Genomic DNA, 25362 nt, shown 5'->3' with positions numbered 1-25362 from the left:
CTCTCTCGTGACCCCTCCTTCAGCCGCTACAATCCAAGGTTACTGAGCAACGACATTTGCAGATCTAAATCAGATTTAAACATTGGTACAAAAACGCGTTGGACGAATGTAAGCTCAGTGGTAGATGTCACTCTATTATTTACAGATGATATATAAATCAGTAAATCATAAAGTATTCCTGGGGTGTTTATTTTTTACTTATAGATATACAAGAGCAAGTGTTCAAAAGTTTTTACAAATCATCTTCAGAATATTGCAGTCTAATGTTATGTTACAAAATGTCCTCGGCGTCTTTAATAATTTATAACCATGTATTAATTTAAAAAAAAATTAAAAATTAAATCTGTAAAGTTATTCGAGACGTTTGTCTATACATAATTTTTTTTTAAATATTCCATTTAAATAAAAATCCACTTTGCTATTAATAAGAATAAACATAAACAATGCCATAAACTCAGAAACATTAGTTAAAAGGGAGTGAAGAGAGAGCTTTTAAAATAAGTCTATTGGGGAAGCACAAACTACCAAAAAGGCCGTGAGCTTAAAATCACCAAAGCACAACTTCTTGCTCACCCGAAAGCAGGTGCAAGGCCTGACGTCAGCAAGCATCTGCTTTACTGAAGTGCCCAAATGAACAAGATGCTGAATCCCTAACTACTTCTAAGGTTGAAGCCCTGCAGCAGAGCCTGACCTCTGACCTGGCCGGTGGGAGCTCCTTAAAAGTGTTTCACTGTGGGGAACAAGTAAAGTGGCGCATTATTTTTTCTTCGTGCGTGAGAAGTAAATGAGGAGAAGCACCTGTTTTTACTGGGCACCACAATAGCACTCTGACAAGGACAGTGATGCTCTTGCATGAACGCAAGCTCTTTAGTGCCCCCCACTGACTCTTCTGTGCAGCAGAATTCAGCAGCAGGTGGATGGAGAAGGACATTTGAGGTACCCTCTAGTTTAGAGACCTACATCACTCTTTAAAATCAAGAAGGAATTGTGAAGATCGGTCTGAAAAAATAACATTCTACAAATCACATATTAACTATTTCAATTTTAACAGCCTGCAAGTTGGCTTTATTAACGATAACAATTGACAATATCCCATGTATGCCTTAAAGCAATAGTTATTCTGTGATGTGATTATTGACAGATTGAATAAAATTTGAAAAATAACATATTTTGACATTTTATACGTGCTACTACTTTGTTTATTGTGAAATTGTATATGCACTGCTCTTTTAGGAAAGCTTTTTAAAACTGTGAGATTATACGAGCGCCACCAAGTGGCTGTGAGTTGGAATTGGAATACATTTGTGCAGGGAGAACATTCGCACATTAGATTTACAGTATGTGAATGTTTTTATTATTTAGTTTTTAAGAATTGTTGAGCTTCTTTTTTTTTTTTGTGAAATGCAGATTTTGCCATACTTGATGCGCATATTTTTCATAAAGTTGTGTTGATAGTTATATCATTGATTTTGCACTTTTTGATTTTGCAATGGTGATTTGGATGCGGACTTTCTATGTGGTTATTTGAGAAGAAACCACAACGGTCACACCACACACCAAAGGCACATTCATGAGCACGTGAAGGGAGTAGTTTTTTTGAGTCCAACGCAGCGTGTGGACTCGACGGCGCAGTACGTTATGTCCGGAGCATTCACAGTGGAACAAAATGAAGCCAAGTTGGCAGCTTTTCCAGCTTGGACCATATTACATTTCCATGTCTCATCTTGTGACTGCCCACGTCGAAGGTCAGTCAAAATAAAATATCCGGTAGAAAGTTTCACAACAAAATAAATCAATGCAGTTGATTTGATGGAGGGGGAAAAAAAAAGACTGTGGATCTGTTTGTTTATGTGATGAGAGGACAGACGAGTCCAGAACAAAATGAATATGAGTAACACGTGGACGGTAGTTCAACCTCATTAAACTGTAACTTAAATCTTCACCTTGCATTCAACCTTTGACCCAGAACACCTGATAGATAGATAGATAGATAGATAGATAGATAGATAGATAGATAGATAGATAGATGTAATGATGTGATGTTCAATTCACAATTAATTTCTATAAGTTCTGTTCCTGGACAGATGTAATGGACTTTGCATTAAACAAAAAACTTCCACGAAGAACTGGAGACACGCGGATGTTTATGACTAATCAAATTATAGATATTGTGTCCTTTAAACGTCCCCAGGTTGGCCGACTCTTGACTTTAAAAACATGGCGCATGACTTGAACTTCAACCTCGGAAATTTATTCAGCCTCGCTTATCTGTTTGACAAACTGCAAATCCATCACTAAAAGTTCTCGCGATAGATGACCCCCATATATTAGGAGGGATGGGGGTGCTCCGTCCACTTGGAGGGGCGTAGGGTTTCCTTGAGGACCTTGGCGAAGTGTGGAGCAGTACAGTATCTGAAATCTGCACAAGGAACATCCAACCATGTCGGACGCGGTGGTTAGTTTTATGAAGGACTTTCTGGCTGGTGGTATTGCCGCTGCCATCTCCAAAACAGCTGTCGCTCCCATTGAGAGAGTGAAGTTGTTGCTGCAGGTAAAATCATTGACCAAAATGTTGCCCGAGGCGTGGCCGCATGTTCGCCGCCCCGTGCGTAAAGCGTGCGTAATTGTTGAATCACTAATAAAAGAAAAATACTAACAAGTAAAGCTCCTGTTGTTTTTGGACAAATAAAGTCTAACTGTGAACTTGATTAATTAATGTCGTGTTTAGCGTCATGCCACGTGCAAGGTTTTGTTAGAATGTGGAGTTGGTTTTACGCACAGGTGATTCATTGAAGCAATTACAGCAATACTGACAAGACCCCCAATGAGTACGAGATTACATTGACCTCGATGCTACTTTATCATTTGTTGCTTCTTTTTTTTTTTTAATTTATTTTAAATTAACACTCCACTACAACAGATGACCGCCATGATATTTAGTGAAAGTGAACTGCTATATTTAACTTAAAGTATGAAATCTAATACACGGTACAGTTTCAGGTGACAACGTGCCCTTACACTGCTGGCCCTACACCGGCATGATGCCATCTAAAGAATATTGCAAATCCACAAAGGCAATGCAAATACATTAATATTTTTTAATAAAATTTTGATTTTTATGCAAAATTTATTTATATATATTTATTTAGTGTTACTTGAAGGCTCAGCATTAGTCTTGGGGAAGTACAATTCAGTGTTCTGTAAACTTTTCCACATTGTCTGCAGGTTCAACATGCCAGCAAACAGATTACAGTAGAGAACCAGTACAAGGGGATCATGGACTGTGTGAAGAGAATCCCTAAAGAACAGGGTTTCGTTTCCTTCTGGAGAGGAAACCTGGCCAACGTTATCCGTTACTTCCCCACCCAAGCTCTCAACTTCGCCTTCAAAGACAAGTACAAGAAGGTCTTCCTTGGTGGAGTGGATCAAAAAACACAGTTCTGGCGTTACTTTGCTGGTAATCTGGCGTCTGGTGGTGCTGCAGGTGCGACCTCCCTGTGTTTCGTCTATCCTCTCGACTTTGCCAGAACGAGACTGGCCGCCGACATCGGAAAGGGCAATGCTGAGAGAGAGTTCACCGGTCTTGGAAATTGTATCAGCAAGATCTTCAAAACCGATGGCCTCAAGGGTCTTTACCTCGGGTTCAACGTGTCCGTGCAGGGTATTATCATCTACAGAGCAGCCTACTTTGGATGCTTCGACACAGCTAAAGGTTTGCACACCTGTTGCGTTCAACCATGTTTTAACACTGCATTCTGGTATCTAGTAGTGATGAGCGGCTAACTAAACTCCTCCATCATGTAGGTATGCTGCCAGATCCCAAGAACACGCACATCGTGGTCAGCTGGATGATCGCCCAGAGCGTGACCGCTGTTGCAGGTCTTATCTCATATCCCTTCGACACCGTCAGACGTCGTATGATGATGCAGTCTGGACGCAAAGGAGGTGAGTGCCATTCACACACACACACACACACACACACACACACACACACACACACACACACACACACACACACACACACACACACACACACACACACACACACACACACACACACACACACACACACACACACACACACATCATAAACTTTGAACATCATGCATCACTCTTCATGTTTCTGTTCCCAAAGCTGACATCATGTACACGGGCACAATTGACTGCTGGAAAAAGATCATCAAGGACGAGGGAGGAAAAGCCTTCTTCAAGGGTGCCTGGTCCAACGTGATCAGAGGCATGGGCGGTGCCTTTGTGTTGGTGCTGTACGACGAGATCAAGAAGTACACATAATAAACTTTTTAATCTCCAAGGCCCCAAGGAAACCCTTCACCTTCTTTAAGTCTTATTTCTTGTGATACAGTGATAACAGCCTGGTAAATTGCAATGTGGGCATGTGCCACTCCTCTGCCACAGTCAGGTGAAGGTGGGTAGGTATAGTTGACCCAGGTTAATGTACCCCCAGAGAAATGTGTATACATCCAACCTATGACACGCCAAACGGCAGTCCATCAGTAGAACAAGTCAAGCTGGCAGAGCTGTTGGAATAATGCTGACGATGACATCACTTCATGTGGTAGGCTCCTCATATTATTCAGTCTGTGAAGCAGTTGCAGTACTCATGTGATATGTTGTGACCACTGTGACTCTTGTATCCAACCTCATGCATTATTTTATTAAGAATAAAGATGTATTAGTCTAATTGTCTTTCTGATGAATGTTTTGTTGTCCTGTCAATCATCACTGTAGTGATTCAGCACATTTTCTTTTACTTATCATAGTCAATGGATTTCACTAATTTTGTGTTTTTCAAGTGCTTTATACGGTTAATAACATTCACACACACATCAATGGAGGCAGATGCCATGTCAGCCATTCAATCCAGTCACTGGGATCAGCGTCTTGCTGAAGGACACTTCAATATATGGACTCAAACCTGCAAGCTAGTCGCCCCATGAACCTAAGATTTAGCAGAAAAAAAGAGGCTGTGCAATAAGCTAATGTGGTATTACAAATGACTGTTTACAGGTGTTTTGACCGAGACCTCGTGGTAAACATTTCAGTGGGTTTCATCCATCGACTGTGATTGTGCTCATCCGACTTCCACATAAAGTCTTCGGGTGCAAATAACTGATTAAAAAAAAAAATGATGATGATATCTTTATTAGTAAGTGCGTCATTTGACCAAATAAATAACAAAATCCCCATTAAGAAAGAATACAATCCATCTTTATTTTTTATAAATATCTACAGTTTAACCTTTACTATTCTATATTTTGTCATTATTAGATCCATTCTGCTCTAACCAATGCATTGCTGGTAAATACGAACAAGTAGCTGGGAGGTGAATTACATGGCAAAACTGAAGGAATCTAATGAGCAAAATATTTAAAGTTATCTAAAACATTGGAACCTAGTATTTGCTCAATATAACCAAAACAGTACCTGCATATCAAACATTGTCTCTATTGAAGTTGCAAAATAGTATTTTCTAAATTGTTCAACAAGCATTTTTATCTTACAAAGAACAGAATAAACATAATATAAAAATAAATAAATATAACTGTTTATTTGTTAAGAAATTATATTCATCTTCAGCAAAATAAATCATAAAAATCTGAAAAATAAACCTTTTGAAAGTGTTTCCACTCACTTACATTAAAATAAAAAGGCAGAATAGTCGTCATTTCAACATAGCCACTGCAGTGTAAGCATTACTCCTCCAAATATGCTGGTAATAAATATAGGTTAAGAAAGGTATATTAAATTATTGGAGGGGATTGTAATTGCTGGATATATCATATCTACTGACAGACAAATGTTCAGATTCTAAATGAGCTCAGGAGTGGATTCTTTGAAACGGCGGATGCTTCCACTGAGCCTTGTCTCTTCATAACTCAACTTTTTGTTGATCAAAATAGAACAGCAGACAATTAAAAGGCACCAGTCAAGCGCTTCCTTGTAGACGAGATGTCATCAGTAGAAAGCGGTGTTTTCAGCACCAGGCCGGCCGGGCTGCACTCACTTTCTTGGGCCTGGGTGCAGGTGTAGTGATGGGGTCGGAGGTGGCGGAAGCTGCTCTGGAGCCGACTGGCCTTAGACCTGCCGACATGGACAGAGACATGTTTTCTGATGACACAGTCTTGGTCATAAAAAAATAAAATAAAAAAATCTGATTTTTGTTTTTGTATTCCACTGGTGAGAAGACAAAACCTTTCCACCAAAACAAGTCAACCTATGACAAACGGCAATTAAAAACATCAACTGATGTTTTTAATGAACTCCTGCACTTAACTGAACAGATTGCGATTCAAGGGGTACTAATAAACCAGACAAGATGACTAAACTATGAACATCATAAGATGGTTAAAAGCAATAAGAGACGAAAGAGCAAGCATGACTAGACTGACCTTTAAATTAAGAGGTGATTATTGCAAGAGTCCTCAGCTGCTCTACACTGTCTGAACATCAGCTCTTTCTCAGAATTAAATCCCTGCAGCAATTTGAATGCAGTAAGTCGGACGTGTGATAAAGCTGCAGCCTTCAATCCTGAGAGGAGTGTGACAGTGCAGCGCCACAGGCTGATTCTCACTGAGCACATTGATTAAATCAACATGGGCGAATAAGCCGAGGCTGCTTCAAAATAGCAACATGCACTTCGGCTGTGGCCAAAATGGGTTCGGCCGTACGGGCGGGAGATTCAGCCTCACTGTGACTGAGCATGTATGTGCTTGTTATTCAGGCACGTTCAGATGAAGTGTCGCACACATTGAACGTCAGACGAGGTGGACACACCCACCTGAGGATGTGCTGCTCCTCGACCTTATGGTGGACATACAGATGGGATAAGATGGAGCTCCCATGTATCTGGCATGGCGCTGGTAATCTGTCAGTTGTTCTGAGCGCCGGAGACCCGGTGTGGGCTTGACTGACTCCAGCCTCTTTAGAAAAGCCTGTAAGAAACACAATGCAATGACTTTTAAAAAAAAACAAGCTCCATCCTGAGAGAAGCAAACGGCCATATCAGCTTATGCTGGACGACAAGCAGTGTGCACCATTGTCGCTGTGCTTAGATTCATGAAGTAAAAGGAGAAAATCTTCTGCTTTCTAAAGGGAACTTGAATGTTCAAAATGTGTTAAAACTGACAAATGGAATGCTTTAAAATGTAGGTTTATCAAATATTTTGTCAATTTTTATTCCAGTAAATCAACACTGTTGTGCAGGACTCAATTGTTTTTTAAAGAACAACTTAATAATCATAATAGGTCTTAATAATCAAGTGGCAACATAATGTGTATATCAAACACTTTGATTTGAATTGTGCATTACTGTTCTGAAAAAAAAAAAATACATCAAATGTATTCACTTTTTGATAAAGTAATTACCCATGCAACAAAAACAAACATCTTCATATCAATGAATTTAGGTGCAATAGTAATTTATGATGCTTGACAAACACAAGACAACAGCACAGGCCAAAATATGGTAAATGACATACATGCAGTCCCACTCCAACATGCAACTCTGCAAAAAATCTGTCACGTTGCATTGCTAAAAAGATTTATCACATGCTGCAGTTCAAATGTATATTAAATCCATCTCCCTGCATAATAGTAGTCAATCAAAAGAAAAGAAAATATATTATGGAACTGACCAATCTTGAAAGACACAAAAGTGGCAGAAGTGGGTCTATGTCTATGTCTGACAAGTGCCTTATGAAGTGTCTTACATGTGCGATGTGCAGGGAGCAATACACTGATCACACGGCAGATTCAATTACTTCTGTCTAAAAATAGAAAAGGCAAAAAGAACCCCTGACAGAGGAGCGAAATGGACTCATGAGAGGGAACAGTGTGTCCCCAGAATGACTGAAACACATTTTCTCAGAAAAACAGCCACCGGAGGGATTATAGAAAGGAACACCTGTAATAATGTGAAATATTAACAATAGAAATTATCACTGATTTTCTATCGAGGAACTGTAATACTTCATTGGATGGCAAGAGCTCATTATCCTCATTGCTTGACCACATTTTTAAACACAGCTGTTGTGTTTTTACCTCTAAGTGGTCAAGCAGAGTTAATATACGGCATGTGGTGGCTGGCTAAAGCCTGAACTGTCCTCCAGTGTCACTTCGTGACACCGCCGCTGGCCTCCCACCTGCTGCCGTTCGTCCAAGTCCATCAGTGTCTGTTTTCAGGGGTGTTACAAACTTAACCCAACTAATTGGGAACATTCAAACCACTGATAAGTATTTTTTCACAAAAAAAGGTAAATATCTATTAAACTCTTATATTAGTATATAGTATTACTGTTAAAATAAGAATGCAAACACAAAAAAACAAACATCTTGTGGATAAAGTCAACAAAAAAAACAGTATATACGTGTGTGTGTATATATATATATATATATATATATATATATATATATATATATATATATATATATTAAGATTACAAAAGAATCTTTCTGAGACAAAAGAAAAAAGTAAAGTCAAAACAATATTGAGAAACAAAACTGAATGAAGAGCTCATTGAAAGATTTACAACAGTTGTTGCATATTTCAGAGTCAATTTAGACACGCAAATACAAAACAAAGGTCTTCTAAGATGCAGCAACAACAACTTCACATGCCACCAACGTAAGTGTGTGAAATACGTTGGCACACTGCCAACATATTGCATTGGTTGGATGGTGAAGCTTGAAGGACATGGAGAATCGTGATATGTGTCAAAGATCCACTCAGAATATACGGTTTTGCCCAACAGCATACTACGTGAGTACTGTAGACACAAGAGTGTTTCCAACTAAACAATACTCACACGCTGCAATGACAACTAAATAAAAGCAAAAAAAATTTATACTATGTTTTGATCCATTACCAGATTTTTATTTTTAAAGTTTTGTGGATAAATATGTGTGTGAGGAGTTCACAAAAAAAAAATGCTTGTAAGGAATAAAGCTCACTGGTAAATGATGTTACCATGAGTATAGATCACTATAAAGAGCGATGAATGTTGAAAAATAATTGACTCAGTTATTGAGTGTTGAAGTGAGAAGCTGGACTCACCAGGTTCTCCCTGTCGATTCGTTGCTGGTCCCGTTCCCTGTTAAGAGCGCTGTGAGAGCGGCGAGCGAGGGTAGAGGGACTGGCCACTTGGGATTTCTTCGTCATTGCACTTCTTGATCGGGGCCCCGGAGAGTGGCGGGACAGTTCCCGAAGAAGCCTCTGATTCTCCTGATCTATTCGCCGGACCTCATCATTGCTGAAGGAGTAGTTCTTTCTGTTCCTTCCTCCAGGATAGCTGATGACCAGTTTATCTCTGAGCTGACTTTCTAAACTGAAAGAACCTGTTGGGTGAAAATGAAAAGACATTTGTTAGAATATCATTTACTCCTTTTTCTATGTTAATTCATATTTCCATATGAAATTATTATCACTCGCAGCTCAATCGGTACAATCTTCAACATATTCTGAGTTTAATAACCACAATCAAAATATGCGGTTTGTTGATATACAACTCTAAATGCTGAATATGAGAATTATAAATACATGCAATAATGAGTACAACAAACTTTGTATCTACTGTATGTAACGGTTATTAATTGTCGGATTTTGAACATAAAACAGTTCTGTAAAGTCTTGTGAACATTAGTGACGGACTCACACTCATCCATGTCCTGATCTGATTCCTCTTCATGAATGTTGCTTAGTCCACTGGAGGGCACACTCTCCTCCCGCTGCTCTTCCTGGAGACTCTCTTCAGCCTCTCGGTGGTTAGGATCCAGTGACTGGCGAGGGCTGCACTGAGGAGAGGCGAGAGGGCTCACGTCTGTCACCGAATAGTCCGACTCATCTGTTGGGATAGTCTGTCCTTGTTGCGAGACTGCTGATCCCACCCTGGTCCTTCTTACTTCGGGACTTAAAGAAGCTTTGCTGGCTTTAGGGAGGGTTGGGGACTCGAGGCTGCTCCTCCGACTGTCACTGCTGCAAGAGCTATCCAAGTCTGCATCTGCGCTGTTTTCAGTTGAAGACCGCGATGAATTCTGTGTGTGCCGACTTCGTGCGCGTTTTTTAGGGGAATACTTCTTTCTCCTTTTAGAGCTGTCACTGAATGTTCCCGCTTCTTCTTCAGTCTCATTTGGACTCCTGCTGGAGACATCCTTATCTTCCACATCTCTGGTTTCAGCGAGCAAAGCCAACAAAGTTACTTTGGGTCTTTCAAAATCCGTATCACTGTCACTGCTATCGGTGCCGACTTTATGTGATGTACAAGAAGCGGAGGACACACTGAGCCGCTTACTACTCTGTTTCATTCGGGCTCTGCTGCTGTTGTTGTTGTTCTTCACTCCATTTAGGTGTCTTCCACTCTTATCATAGCTTGGAGAGAGATCATCCTTTGCAGTTGCAGTTGCAGTGCACTTTACATTTGACCTTTCAGGGGCTGCTGGGTTCTCTTTTTCAGCCTTCAAACCTTCCTCCACTTTTCCACTTCCATGTCTGCTGCTACTATCACAATCACTATCAAAAAAAGCGTGATCCACTTCACCTTCTAGTTCACTGGGGTTGAACATGGCAGTTTTCCACAACACATCAAACCTGTAATCAGAAGCAGAATCTTCACTAAAAACATCTTTATAGGTACACACAAAAACTAAACACACCTAAAGATGACATAATTATTATTTTTAAACTATATGGGTGGCCTATACATTTATTTTTGTCCTGTGTAAAGGAGGCAGAATGCCGAGGAGGACTTCGATTTTTTGAGAAAAGTGGCCGTTTTAGTTTATATTAGATCTAATGGTACAATAAGTAATACTATAGGCCAGCTATACAAGAAAGAGAGACCTATCATCTTTTATATCTTTTACTGTAAAGCACTTTGTGCAACATGTGTTCTGAAAGTGTTATATAAAGTTCTTATTATTGTTATTATTATTATATGTCTTTCAATTATCTTCAGCAGAGATTTAGCGTGAAGAAACAAATTGTAACAAACTGCTGTGCAACGTAATACGTTTTACCAAAGTTCCTCATAAAATCAAGTCAATAATGAGCCACAAATAAGAACATTTCAAATAATGCTGTACATCAGGCTCTGAAGCTGCAGTCAAATTCAGCCAGTGATCCCGGAGAGACAAAGTAGCAGCAGGGGACGCGCTGATTATACGTCCCACCAATGAGATGATCATTGTTCGAACCTTGTACACGCCTCGGAGACAATACACAGTTTCTAAGCAAAGGTTTAATGCTTCTAATTGTTCTAATGGACGAACGGTGACGATCACGTTGAAACGTTACAACGAATACCCGCGTACAGGTTAGCTAACATTAGCTGTAAAGAGCTGTCATCTTACCTGTCGAAGAAAAGCACAAGTAACTGTGTCTGACGCTAAGCGTTGCATTTATCGCTTAACATAAGACGTGAACACTCCGAAAGAAAACGGAACAGCGGGTCGCAAACTTCCGTTTAAATGAATGTTTTCGTTCGCGGGGATGCAGCCGTACACAATCTGACAGCTACATGGTGCCTATAGCAACTACTCGACGTCACTTCCTGGCAACGGTTGCTATGACTGAGACTACGGCACTTGCGACAACAGACTTGGTGGGGGCACGTCGTAACGTTTAGTAAGTCATTACGTCACTACTGTTTTACATCACTAACTAACTAACTAACTAACTAACTAACTAACTAAATAAATAAATCTTGAATTAAACGCGGAAAAAACTAGTAGAAAGAAAACACGAAAGCAACCTGAAGCACAAGTCTGCAATCATATAAGTTTAATGAATGTTTTGTTTTTCTCAAAGCACTGACAGCTGTATAGCAGAAATGTAAATTGAGTCTTAATTTCATTCTTTAAATGAAAATATCATCTTTCATAGTAGTTGGGGGAAACTAAGGATGAAACTATAAAGTTCTCTTTATATTGTTGGATTGTTGATTTCTTTTTGTTTGTTAAAATTGATACTGAAGAACAGAATATGGTATAAATCAATATAATAAATCAATTATATGAGTATTATAAAAGTCTTTTCTTGACAGTGACTTAGAAGAAAAAGAAGAATAGATGATTGAATGGATGGATTGATGGAATTTACATCTTACCAACTGCTGATTCTTGAACATAAACCTATTATTTATTTGGCAAATGACTTAATTGTTACAGTCAACTGCTTAAAGGTAAACTGAAAATCAAATGCCTTATAAAAAGGACTCCTACATCAAAAGCGAGAAGCATTACATGTTTATATACTTTGGCAAATACTCTGACTCGAATTACAATTTTGTAAAATCAATTAGAAGGATGGTTTACTGATAGGCATCACATTATTATGTGTTGTGTTGTTTTCAAATTCCATTGCCTGCACAGTCCTCATCTTTCTGTTTTGATACGTAAGAGAATTAAAACATAACAAATCAACTTGTGCAATGATTTGTTCATCTTTTTTTAAATTACAACACACTGTTATAGGAACAGAGGGGAGGTCATTTAGTCTTTCATTGGGGATCTATTATGCCAAAGTAACTGCTCCTTCTAGTGCATCTCCATTAACAAGAAAGAGGATTATCTGGAGGCGCGTCCCCTGAAATTACAATTTGTCATGGTTTTACACTTAATAACATAGTTAGACCTAGAAGTGACACACACTAATGAAATGCCGATGTCCTAGGACAATGGCACTTGGGCGAATCTATCGCATAAACCTGTGTCTGGTCACTATCATGGAATTTACATGTCAATGCAGGATGGGCAAAGATAGGAATAGAATAGGGGCTTTTTTTGTATCAGCTCCATACTCACACAATCAAGCCATGGATAAGAAATCACAACCAAGGCACGCAAAAGCCAGATTTTTGATTTGTTAATGCTGGAAAACGAGCCATTAGTGTAGACATTTTTGACAAAATTCACATTTTCCGCACATCTGCTAGAGAGAGGAGAAAAGCCTTTATTTTACTGTGACGGCTGACTTTTTTCAGCTTTTTTTCCGAATCCACATGTGAAACGCTCTACCAGTTAAACTCAACCAGATCACTTTAGGTCAGAGGTTTCTAACTTAATTTAGTTCCCAGGCCAAGTAAAGCCCATAACTCCATCACAGCACTAGAAATAACTTCCCTTTTATGAGTCCCAAAACGTTTGAGAACATTCCATAAATATTACAATTTAATGGACTGGTTTACAAAAGATAGAAACAACTGAGCTGAAAAGAATTATTCTCTAGTGATTCTCAAGATTAACTTGGACAAGATCTTGCAGCAATCATCTTTCCCCTTCTAGATCTCTGAGTTGTGTCTTTGACAATGTATGACTGTATCTTTTTAAAATTCCATCCAGGAAGTTCATACAGTAATCAAGTTATGAATCACAGCTTCTTTAATTGGAAATGTGCAGTTAAGGTCTTTGTAATTTTTACAATCAGTCCTCCAATCATTAACAATAATTGGTACTTTCTATTTTTGTGGTGCTCTTTTATTAGTTTGCATTTATATTGTTTGTTTGCATTTTTCATTGGACTCTGCAGGTTTTTGTTGGTGAATCTGTTCTATCTTAAGGCCCAGCTAGGGACAGGCAATACAAATTATCTAAGGCTATAAATGTTATAATGCATGGTATTGATCTGTGCTAAATACTAGTACCTATTAAAATAGAGGAAGCAATAGAAGATCATTTTCACTTCTGTGTGAAGCATGTTGGGTATTTAACCCATGTTAAGTTCATGTGAATAGCAGTGACGCAAAGCAATTATGAAGCCATTAAAACACATTTATTACCATTGCTATTAAAATGACACAACCACATTCAATATATTTCCCTGCTCTTTATTTACCAATTAGAAGCACTGAAAGAAGAGTGAATACTGGATATCTCTTTTCAGTCCAAATATTTCAGCTGTCATGATTGCAACACATTTATTTGTGTGGGACTAAACCATTGAAGTAAATTACACATTTTTAACGCCTTACAACAAGGAACACACATTTGAAAACTCTGTCGCATTTTCGTAAAACAAGTAAATATAGTCCTAATAGACATTTTCACCTGCGCAATTTTTAAAGCTGAAATAGCAAAGGTGTTATTTCAGTGCTGATTGTTTGGATGCATGTATAATTTTTGTTCTTGTTAGAAAAAAATAAAGTATTGACTTCTAATCACAAAAAATAAAAGCTCAAAGAGCTACTGTGGGAGACCTCAGATGACCCTCGGCCTCTGAGGCAGACACAAATTATAATATGCCGTTTGATCCCAAAACTCTGGTCCTTTCCATCCACACCACCCCTGAAATAAACAACAACAAACTCCATAAAGTCAGAACTGTGGATACAACTTGTGTTCACAGGGAAAAACGGTAAAGTGTCATGTTACAGTTACCTTGTCTGCAATGATTTGTAAGTCCTCTGCTCCTGTGTAATGAGGATCCAGGATTAGATAGCGGATCTGCCCCGTGGTCTCACTCCATGCAACACCAAGGATTGTGTGAGCCAACACCCCTCCTCCTGCAACACAGAGGCCATTACCTTTAAACTCTTACCAAGCCGCAAATTCTGAGTTATAATAATTAAGTCTTTTTTAATGAATATATATTAGGTCAATGGATTAATTAGCAAATCTCGTGACTAATTAAATGCATGTATACTGAAATGAATTAATCTGGCATCACATCTCCAGATTAGTAAATTAGTATTTCAACTAATATTGAAAATATAGGGTTGTGTGGTCTTGTGCTTACAAAGGTTGCCAATGTAGACAAACAACTTCAGAAAGGTATAGGATTAAGGTGACGTCTGAAGTAGTAAAGATTACTCTGTTTTTCAAGTTTTGCTCTCTTGACAACACTACAAGCAAAAGTCTAACTTATATTGATATATTTCTTCAAAGCCGCCAAAAATAATAAATTGTTTATAAAAAGCTATTGACGTTCAGCTCACCGATCATGATGGGAGTTCCTTCAGTAAGGAAGTGGTTGGCCAGCTCTCTGCCTTTTGACGCCAGCTCAGATCCCTGACTAAGAAAAGAATACAAAGATCATCATTCAAATAATACTTAATCACTGAGAGGATCTTTCACAAACTGATAGAACCCTAATCACACCTCACAAACATGATCTTGGAAGTGATGTTGAGGAGCTGGTTCAGAACAGCTTGAACCTCAATGGACCCAATCCATTGACGTGACCCGATAAAGGACGACTGCTTGTCTCCAACATCCACTAAAGCCTGAAGAACAGAGACCATAATAGGAGCCGGCATCCAGAACATGGCATATTCAATAAAGAGCTTTGTGAGCTTTATTCCTTACAAAAAAGATGTTTATATATCATAATTACAATGCACTACCTGTTGGATTTCCTTGTGAGTAGGGACAGAGCGCTCTATAAAACCTTGCTGTTGGAACCAGGAGCAGATGGTCTGCAGGGAGCGATAAGCACAGCCCCAGCCATTGTCATCAATACGGTCCTGCATGTAGTGATGATAGCTATAGATCCCCTGGACTAAGTACACCTATGAACAAAAACCCAAAATAAAGATGTGAGAAAGAAAATAATCAAGTTGAGTGATGACATGTGTTTTCACAAGAGAAAGACTTCATTTAGATAATTAGACACACCTTTCCGTTATCCAGAGTTGGATGTGTGAGACTCAGATGAGGGTTTCGGAGATAACCATCCCTGTATGGCTCATTGGGGAAGTGGTGAGCATTGGCTCTTCTGAAGTAAGGCCTGTCCTCTGGCAGCTCATACTGCTGATGCAACTCCTGCACAAACAAGTATTTTGTGGTAAATACATATATTTACAAATCTACATCAAGAGTTCAGTGACGGTAATTTATGAAGATTTTACAAGGTCAAATCAGCGGCCAGGTAAATGAGCTGCAGTTCCACTTTCTACACCTCAGCCCAATAATGCTGCCGACAATACAATAAGAGACCAGGTAGGTTTGGGATTTTTAAATGTTTAATTTAAACTTCTTACCCTACGTTTTATTTCTAGCTGGCTGTCAGGCATTCCTGCTGGAAAAATCACAGTCACCAGTCCGTTGGGCTCCGGAAGAAGGAAGTGCAGTGGCTCAGGGACCAGTACCGTTGTCCCATTCATGTGCTGCAGGATCACTTTCTCCATTTCACCCAATTGGTTAATTAGCGCCTCCGTCAGTTTCTCACAGGCACTGCAAAATAAAAGAGGTAAGCTTTGTTCAGTACTCAATAAAACGTTTGACAAGCTTTAATGGTCTGGGGTGACATCAGTATATCAAGTAAGACACTATATTTTAAGACTTACTCTCTGACGGTGTCACTACAGCTGGTACGGACAACACAGTCCATGGGAAGAGTCGTAGTCAGGAAGTGGGATTTCTTCACAGTTTTGCTGAGAATCGGGGCTGAGAGTGGGCCTGGCTTGGTCACTTCCATCATCAGGTGAAGGTTCAGGACACTCTGGATCAACAGTATGAAAACACACAGACATCATGAAGACAAAACAGCAATATAAACCTAACACAGTTGATCAGATGAGCAGCTTAAAATGTATTTGTACATACTTTCATAACAAAACCATTATTAGTCTAAAATCTAAAAAAATTACACATTTAGATATTTGCTATTTTATCTCTCAACTGATATTGGTGGAGCAGAATTCTTGAATCTTAAAGTGTCCTAGTGCCTTAATGGATAACGCACTAGCCTAGTCTACTAGGTATTGCAGGTTTAACTCCCACGTGGGGTGAATAGGAATTTTAGTAATTTTACACCAGTAAATTCCTGCCGTAACTGCAATTTTTGTTTACTATCACTGGGTGCTGGACAGCAGAATCAAGGAATAAAGACGGATGAAAACACAGACTTAAACACTGCAGAAGCTTGAAAGGTTCCCCCCCCCCCATTTTTCTGACATTACTAAATAATTCATCTGCCAAGTAAGCCATGAAGCAGGCCATGAATCAGGCTGACACACAAAGAAATGGAATGAAATGTCACTCTTCAGCTGCAGTGGGCTGCTAACATAAGGATGTGGCTCAGTTGGTAGGAGGTTGTCTTTCAGTAGCGAGGTTGCAAGTTTGATCGCCAGTACATCACAGTGCAGACACAGAGAGACAGACACACTCATACACTCACACATTAGTGGAGCTCAGAATCATCAATTAAACTCAAATGCATGATTTCTTGTGTGTAGAAAAAATGGGGCACCTGAAAAGAATCTACACATGCACAAAGAGAACAAGCTAACTGTGCACAGAGAAGTCCCCAAGGCTGCTCGAAAACATAAATTGAGATGAACTATATGGTTGGTTACACAGAACTCTGATATCCTTTCAGTTCAAGCAGACATATTTGAGGATAATTAGAGTCTATAAATTCCCTGTAGATGTGAATTGTTTCGGTTTTTCCTTGTGATGTATAGCGACATGTCCAGACTGTATCCAGCCTTCGCCAACTGTCAGTTGGAATCAGCGCCAGCAAACCCATGACCATAGGTTTGATAAAGCAAAAATCGAAGGTGATGCAAAACCCTACGACGCTTTGGCAGATTACTGGTATCATGCCATCAAGATGCAATTTATGATTTGATATTGCCTTGTTACTACAGACGGCTTAAAAACAAAATAGACGTAGCTCTAACCATAATAAAGTGTATACATACAGGTGACAAGCTTTTTTTTATTTTCTTTTTTGCAGATCTCTTTCCAGCACTCTCTTGTTCATCTGTCCTGGAATAAATAATAATACAAAAATTCTATTACAGTTCAGCTAAGCAAAAGGCAAGAATATTTTATGTACATCAGCTTTCAATGAACATGAAAGGGGAAACATTCATAATTAGATGAAGTAATAAAATGATTACATCTGCATAGAAAACTTCAGAAGTTCAAGTGATCTCAACAGGCATAGAAAAGTGAGATTCTAGTGCACTTAATGAATGCATGTATTTACAATTCTATGTCATTTGAGGACAAGTGCTATAGCAGATATCACATCTTCTGAGGATTCTTGGAGATTTATGATACAACAGCCTGAGTTTCACATCATTTATTTTGACTTGACCTATAATATCACATATAAATTGGCCACAGACAATTTAATTAATTGAATAGATAACATATTGAATAAATCCATATTAGAGAGGTTTTTTTTTAAGACAACACTTACTGTATCCACTGGCATAACTCTTCACAAGGTGTATCTGGAGTAATTTCGTCTGGTGTTGCATGAACACGTTTGTTTGGCCAAATAAAAACAGGAGTGTCACAGATTGTGAAAACACAGGACTCAGATTTCACCTGTGAACGAAGGCCCTCAAATGTTCTTGAGATTACCTTTCGCATTAGTGCTAGAAGAGAAGATAAAGCCAGTTACCATCACTGCACTGAAATTAAACAACATCATATCTCTCAGTTTTTGCAGGTTTGTTAGTAACTTTTATTTATTAGTTGTTTTTTTTATCGGAATTTCAATACAGTATATCTGTTGGGTGCACTCAGTTACCAAACTCACAAATTGACATGTTTCCTTGCAGTTCACCAATGACTTGCTCATATATTCTTTTCACAGGACAACAAATCCTGACAGTAAGTTCTGTGTTGATGGTTCACATTCAGTAGACCTGGTCACGTAGATTCATGTGCCACAACTATTTTATGAACGATTCTTACATCAGCTTGGGCAGTTACTGAGGCTGCTGCAGACTTTGAACTATAAAATATTACCCATTACTAAATAGGTAAAGAAATGTGGATATTTCAACCTAACTTTAGCTGCAATCCTGGTCAACTGAGCAGGTATTTATTCCACTTTATTACCTTTATGCTCAAAGATACACAAAGAAAAAGTCCATGAACGTACCATCTGTGCTATCCAGCTGACATCTTAACTCCAGAGGGCCTCTGACACGAATAATGTTCGCAGTGTCCGAGTCAAAAACGACCTGGATCAACACAGTTAATAAAACAAAAAAAAAAAAAACGGAAGGTTAATAAACAAGCAGCCTCCACTTGAGGACACAAAACTTTAAATAACTGACTGGAAAAGAAGAACTGCGCGAGGCAGCTGTTGTTGATACCAGGACGAAGCTGGATATCATGTGAAGCAGAGCGGAGAGGCCCGCGACAGTTTGTGTCTGTTGCCGATTCTTTGAATACGTACCATTGTGGAGTTTAGTCAGTGTCACAGTCACGTAAACTCAAATATTTATCTGCAGCTGCCTATGCACAGGAGGCTGCCATGTCTGTTACGTCCACTCCTCAACGTGTCTCTGTCTGCTGCATCCGATTGGACAATATTGGCTCCGCCCACCAGTGTTGCTTTCACAGTCCCTCGTAATTTTGTAGACACCAGTGAGATGGCTTCACCTCTCTGTCTTCAACAATTTGGCTTGATTTCCCTTTTATTGTCCATCCTTTAAGACGAGTCTCTGTGAAGAGCTGTACAAATAAATGAAAGAAGCATTAAAGGGTCAAAACAATGATTATACTCCCATAGAGCGTATTGTAAATGCACTTGGTGATCAACTCTATGTTGGTCTGGTTTCACTGGGAGTGAATGGGACATACAGCATCTAATTATTCCAGCTTCAGTGCCCATGTCATCCTTCTTATGCAACATCTAACTGCATAAATACACATTCTTGTTTTGAATCAAATTTTGCAAAACTTGTCTATCTTGCTTTGATTGGCAAGTTTAATGTGGAAGCATTAAAAAGGACATCTGTGTTGAGGGCGTGTAATTGTTAGAAATATGTGTTTCTCAGCGATTTGCCTTTTGGCCTCAGGGTAGCCATGCAGTCATGCGTGCAAAACTGGCCAGGGCCAGTGAAACAGGGTTACTGATACAGTATGTTGCTATTACGCACTCATACGTGGGGATTTTATATAATTTTTTCTTTCTTCCAACTACCATTTGCAGCAGAAATCCCCACTACAATAAACTGACCTATTAGTAATGCTGCTGCAGCTAGTACAATGTAATAAATTAGATGTGGAATTAACTGTTGATTACCTTGCTGTATGTTCTCCAAAAGGCATTTCTTATGGATAAATGCAACAGCAAAATGTATTTTTTTCCTATCACAAGATCAGTTCTAGGTTGGTGCTTTATTACTTAAGAATCCAGAAATTTGTTTATTAAGATTATGGGAAAGAGGGATATGATTGTCCCTTTTGTTCAAAGTATTTTGTCTGAACAAAGCTGACATCTGGAAAAATCTAAACACAACTATCTGTATATGTCTGGACTGTTGTGGCAGATTTAATAGAAACACAGATGAAAATATTGTGCTATGCTGCAATGTCACTTTTGTCATTATGATGGACTATACACATTCTTTGTGTGATTATTAACTTGACCTACTAGATTAGTGCTTAAAGAATTAGTTATAGGTAATTCAAAGTCACATTCACATCAGATTTGCTGCGTGTATCTTTTAAAAGTCTCTTTGAATCTGAATGTTGCAATGTGCTTCACAAGGATGTCCACGTGGATGCAGCTGAATTACACAAACGTTCCAAAATCATCTCTGTGAAGTTCCCATTCACTGAGTGTACTGAGCTTGATTTGTGATGAGATTAGGATCTTTGCAAGAGTGTTTGCTGGACCTTGACATATGGCCGGCACTGTGGAAACTCTTATTGCAAATGCACATTCATCATATGGCCATAAGAAAAGTTTATCTTTGAGCTCTTTTGCTTGTATGACACAATGACAGATTTGGCAGGATGAAGCAGTGCTAATGCAGAAAAAGTAGTTTGAATATATACAAATATTTCATGTGCCGCTGTGACAGAAACATGGAGTTTTTCCATGGACAACTCATTTCAAGTCATTGAGAAGTCTGATGTGCACTATTTTGGTCTTTTATTTTGGCAAATTAAATAAAAGCATTTGGACTTTTTCAAGGTTTTTAAATGGCTCAAAACAACATTAAACATTTCAAATAAACAGATACATATCGTATCATGTCCATTTTGAACTCAGAAGCATACATGAACTCTAAAAAAGAAAGGAAATATTATTGTTTTAAAAATCCTGATGAATCGGTTTTATATCAACACAAGACTGTCTTTGGCAGTTTTGTTCACAATAAGTCACCGGGTAAAATATACAAAAACATACTGCATTTACAAGGGCATTTGTAAAGGATGTTTCAAAGCTATGTTTGATCACAAAGGAAGATTACAGGAAGACAATCATATTTCACTGTCTACTTGAGCACAGAACAGTTGTTTTAACCAGATTTTAAACATAAAATCCTCCTAGTAACCCAGAACCATGATGGGAAAAATATAATTATTCATAGAAAGAGTTTATGCCAAAAAGCAGGATTAGAGACAGGGTCATAAGCATTAAACAAAACCCAGCCATCCACTGTAGCACTTTATCCTCTTCATTGTCAGGGGGCACTGGAGTCAATCCCAGCTAACTAAGGGGGAAAGCAGGCAGGGTACACTCCGGACAGACAGACACTCACAGACACTCACACCGACAAGCAATTTAAGGTCACCAGTTAACCTCACATACTTGTTCTTGAACTGCAGGAGGAAATGTGAGAATCTGGACAAAACCCTTGCACACACAGTGAGATCATACAATATTCACACAGAAAGACCTAGCATGGAGATGAACCCACAACCTGTCTGCTTTGAGAGAATAGTACTGACCACTACATAATCAACATAACCTCGCTCTTCTCATTGAGCTCATTGTTACATTTAGCATTAAAAGTCTGTTGCCTTAATGGTCACTATTTCACTCTAGTCTTCTCGAGAAGGAGTACATCGTCCTGAACTTACAGAGTCCTTCTGTTGCCATCACGAAAGATGTCTAATATAAGTATAAGAGCGATTTGTTATTGTCTTTATGTTTGTATTTTATGACAGCGGTTTCAATCCTCCTTGACTGTAAAACCTAACAAAAAACGTTGATGTACTCTCATACCCTCGGAGAAATTGGCGAGAATCATTTTCTATAATTTTACTTTACTGTTGGGAATATTCCCAATTTTTTTGTTGCACTTTCAGTTTCAGGATAACAAATCCAGTTTGTTGTCAGTGTGGATTACAACAGTGGAATATTGTGACATCATTACTGGAGCCGTTTCGCCAAACTCATAATCCCTTGTCTCTTTTGTTTTCCTAGAATCTATTCGATTTACTACTCTTTTAGATTATTAACTCTGCCCTGCTTCCTCAAATTTATAATTTAAGCCACCAAAACATCAACCAGACCCAATCTTGAGCATGAATGACTCCTGTGTTCAACTACGTATAACCCATTTCCCCGATCTGTGACCAACAAATGGTGTTGTGAAGACATTATGTTTTTAGTAACGCACCTCTTCTTTTTGTGGATTCAGACCAGTGATGATATCAGCTCCCTCCAGAGAGTTTTCTAATCCTAACCTCATCATTTTCTTCTTCACCCAGTCTCATTACTCTTAGTTGAGGATTAGTAAAGAAAGAAATGGTCAAAGAAAAGCAGCACGGTCCTCAGTCCTGCCTGCTGTGTTGGTTATGGGGACTCATATCACAAAGCCTTCATAGCTTGTCGTTTTCTCTGTTTCATCTCGGGTTGGGCTTTGCTCTTCACCTTTGAAAAATACAGTGGCGACAAAGTGACACGAAGCCTCAGACAATTGCTGCAGGGTTTTTTCTGTGCTGAAACCTGATTAACTCACTTTGGCACAGCTTAAAATTTCCATGTTGTCTGTCGTGCCAAGGATGTCCACTCAGCTGGTCCCGTCTCCTCTGGGTCCTGGTGAGCATAGCAACAATTGTCACCTGGGCAGATGGCTCATTCTACTGTATGACCTGAAAATATCCCAAGGAAAGCAGGATCAGCTTCACAAGGTCCCTCTCCTTGCTTCGGCATGTAATTTACCAAACAAATGAAAATATTGTCGACTGACAATTTACATTAATTTTAATCTTGGAGAACACTATCAGAGGAACTCTTGAATACTTGAAGATGTGCAGAAGAACTAGAATGTGAATCTGAAGAGCCTTCAGATACTCAACCTCCACTCTGTCAACAAATAGGAAGAAATAAACTTACAAATAAAAGACGTAAGACAGTTTGGGTTTTTTTCTTCTTTTTGATTTGCAGTCAGAAAGCATGTGAAATATTTAAAAGCTTTTATCAGTTCAGGAGTTGGCCCCTAAATGCATTCCTGTTTGACAGGCCCATACTTTTGGATAAAGTGGGTTTAAAGTTGGCTCCTTCAAACAAGTGTAATTAGCGCAGGATCTTAAAAGGGAAGCTCAACCGATGAGGCCATATTGCCTCTCTACAGCTTTCAATGAGCTGTGAGCAGCCAATAAGTTCAGCTGGGATCATGTTCAATTAAACATGTTTAATCGCATCAACGAGAATCAGGCCTTACATGGTTTCATTATCTTTCATTAATTCATTCTTTGACAAATAGAAGAAGTGTTTGTGTTATTTTTAAAGGTTGCTTATTATCATCTATCCATGATTCCAACCATCAATTATCCATGGGTTTATTATAATTAATGTTGTGCTAAGAACAAGGTGCACCCTGAACAGATCACACTCCATCACAGGGTAGATACAGAAAGACACACATCAGCCCTGCTATGCATTCACAGACAGTCTGTGTCACCAATGTACGTCAGGAGTAGATGTCCTTAGAACTTGGGGAGGAGTCTGGGGTATCCTCAAAGTCCAATGCAAGCACATATAAAACATAAAAACAGATAAATGCACTTCTGCCAAACTAGCAGCTCACTGTCTGTGAGACAAAGGTGTAAACCACAGTAAACTGTTCCACCGGTGCATTAAAATTATTTCATTCACAACCTGAAGCAAGCTGAATAAAATTACTGTTATTACACTGTAAACTGTTTTAACTTTCTCATTTTGGCCAACAGTTTGTTGGGATAAAGCAAATGATGAATTTTAATAGGAAAATTCTTTATATGCTTTAAATGTCTGGTGTGCCATCCTCAAAAAACAGCACAGATGCCTAAATTATTGTGTCTTTCTTTCTACTCTCTGAGCTATGATATGTCCCAGGAACAGCTAAGAAACTATGCAGAACTCTCAAGTACAAAACACCTTAAGGGTAAGAGGGTGAGTTTAAATTATGTTTATATTGTTTAAGGGGGCCAAAGCAGCTCCATAAGCCACTGGCTATGTCAGTATTGACCACATCCCCACGCCAAATCCTCATCTTTGCAATTAATGTACAATAAAAGTGTTAAAGATAAATTATGACACACATTTCAACCTTCAAAGAAAAACCACAACCTAATGGACTACTTTTATCTTATGTCTTAAGTCTTATGTAAGATTCCTCCTTTAATCCCTCACCTATAAACCCAGCGTTTGTATGTTAAACCACTATCTTCTGTCTTGCCGTTGAAAGAAGGAGAGTATAGGAACAATAGAGTAGAACACCCTCAGGTGATGAAAGGGTTCAATCTATTGACACTGAAATAATGTATTAGGTTACACAGGGAATCTCGCGTACCAACAAGCAATGCAACAGTCTCATCAGGTTCACTGAAATATTTGCTATGAATTCAATAGATGATCATCCAACATGCCTACTCAATACTAAAGCTTTTCCTGAACGCTGCCAAGTGAAACTAATTGTTTTTCATTTCTTAATATAACTGAAGCCTCAGAGTGTCCTCTCTTCTGTTGACAAGAGTCTGCTGCAATAGTAGAATTGTATTAATTATGCTACTTTACTCCTGCCGAAGCAAAAAACTTATGTTTCTGGTAAAGGAGCAGTGATAACTATCAGCTATGGTTCAGATGATGTGCTGGTTCAGGTCAATGGAATTCAGAGCAATGGAAAGCAGCAATGCACGGGAAGCATGATAAAATAACAATTTGTTCAGAATAGAGAACTATGGTTAGTCACACAGAATCTTTTGTTTTCAATTCTTTAACTTAAACGCTGCTTTAAAGTGCTTCAGGTAATACAATATGACTGATTATCTAGAACTTCCTTAAAAGTGTTTACATGTCTGGTAACAATGTGTAAACCATATTTATTGTTAAAAAAAAAAGCATGGGGGGGGGGGGTGTAGATGCCAAGATACATCAAAATATATCAAATATATAAATATATATATACTTTGCACGCTGTTTTTAAAAATTTTTAAATGTTCAGTGACTTTGGGTGACTTGAAATAAACTTCTAATAAAAATGTATTCTTGTTCTTGTTCTTATTCTTATTCTTATTTGCTTAAGCTTTTAGTTAAATTGCCTTTTAACTTTTATTTTCTTTTATTATGTGGCACCTGGTGTTTTAAAGTCACATGTGTTTTATCATCCACTGTGGGATGTTGCTGCTATTGTTTTAGTTTCACCTTGTTGTACAGCACTT

The 25362-nt window shown here is 38.6% G+C and overlaps 3 protein-coding genes across 4 annotated transcripts; 1 reads left to right on the top strand and 2 right to left on the bottom strand.

Annotated features, from left to right (window-relative positions):
- Positions 1-1653: 1653 nt before the first annotated feature.
- On the top strand, positions 1654-4702 carry slc25a4 (solute carrier family 25 member 4). Its single transcript, XM_080464666.1, has 4 exons — positions 1654-2551; positions 3226-3712; positions 3805-3945; positions 4136-4702. Exons 1-4 carry the CDS (start codon positions 2441-2443, stop codon positions 4291-4293), a joined length of 897 nt encoding a protein of 298 aa, XP_080320792.1. The 5' UTR covers positions 1654-2440; the 3' UTR covers positions 4294-4702.
- Positions 4703-5933: 1231 nt separating this feature from the next.
- On the bottom strand, positions 5934-10578 carry cfap97 (cilia and flagella associated protein 97; the record flags this gene model as incomplete). The annotated part of the gene is made up of 4 exons (XM_080463640.1): positions 5934-6102; positions 6823-6953; positions 9074-9354; positions 9672-10578. 4 exons carry the CDS (start codon positions 10576-10578, stop codon positions 5934-5936), a joined length of 1488 nt encoding a protein of 495 aa, XP_080319766.1.
- A 2364-nt stretch (positions 10579-12942) lies between these two features.
- ufsp2 (ufm1-specific peptidase 2) lies at positions 12943-19273 on the bottom strand. 2 transcript variants are annotated; one of them, XM_080462945.1, is made up of 12 exons: positions 19154-19273; positions 18854-18935; positions 18161-18341; positions 17655-17721; positions 16296-16450; positions 15990-16182; positions 15625-15771; positions 15354-15518; positions 15109-15233; positions 14946-15022; positions 14389-14513; positions 12943-14295 (listed from the first exon to the last, which is right to left on the bottom strand). In XM_080462945.1, exons 1-12 carry the CDS (start codon positions 19154-19156, stop codon positions 14209-14211), a joined length of 1407 nt encoding a protein of 468 aa, XP_080319071.1. In that variant the 5' UTR covers positions 19157-19273; the 3' UTR covers positions 12943-14208. The 2 variants fall into 2 exon arrangements, with proteins under 2 accessions (XP_080319071.1, XP_080319070.1); XM_080462944.1 differs by having other exon boundaries at positions 12947-14295; positions 17634-17721; positions 19154-19264.
- Positions 19274-25362: the final 6089 nt, after the last annotated feature.

The sequence above is a fragment of the Lipophrys pholis genome (assembly GCF_963383615.2).
Source record: "Lipophrys pholis genome assembly, chromosome: 5".
Lineage (NCBI taxonomy): Eukaryota > Metazoa > Chordata > Actinopteri > Blenniiformes > Blenniidae > Lipophrys > Lipophrys pholis.
The sequence above is the reverse complement of the archived record's forward strand: the minus strand, read 5'-3'. Positions and strand labels throughout refer to the sequence as shown.

Bases quoted from the DNA above. Each gene is read 5' to 3' on its own strand.
- slc25a4 (XM_080464666.1), top strand. From the start codon at position 2,441: ATGTCGGACGCGGTGGTTAGTTTTATGAAGGACTTTCTGGCTGGTGGT. The intron at 2,552-3,225 runs GTAAAATCATTG...CATTGTCTGCAG, and splicing joins GAGTGAAGTTGTTGCTGCAG to GTTCAACATGCCAGCAAACA. The intron at 3,713-3,804 runs GTTTGCACACCT...TCCATCATGTAG, and splicing joins ATGCTTCGACACAGCTAAAG to GTATGCTGCCAGATCCCAAG.
- ufsp2 (XM_080462944.1), bottom strand. The intron at 14,514-14,945 runs GTGAGCTGAACG...TCTGTGTTGCAG, and splicing joins AGGAACTCCCATCATGATCG to GAGGAGGGGTGTTGGCTCAC. The intron at 14,296-14,388 runs GTAACTGTAACA...TGTTTATTTCAG, and splicing joins TACAAATCATTGCAGACAAG to GGGTGGTGTGGATGGAAAGG.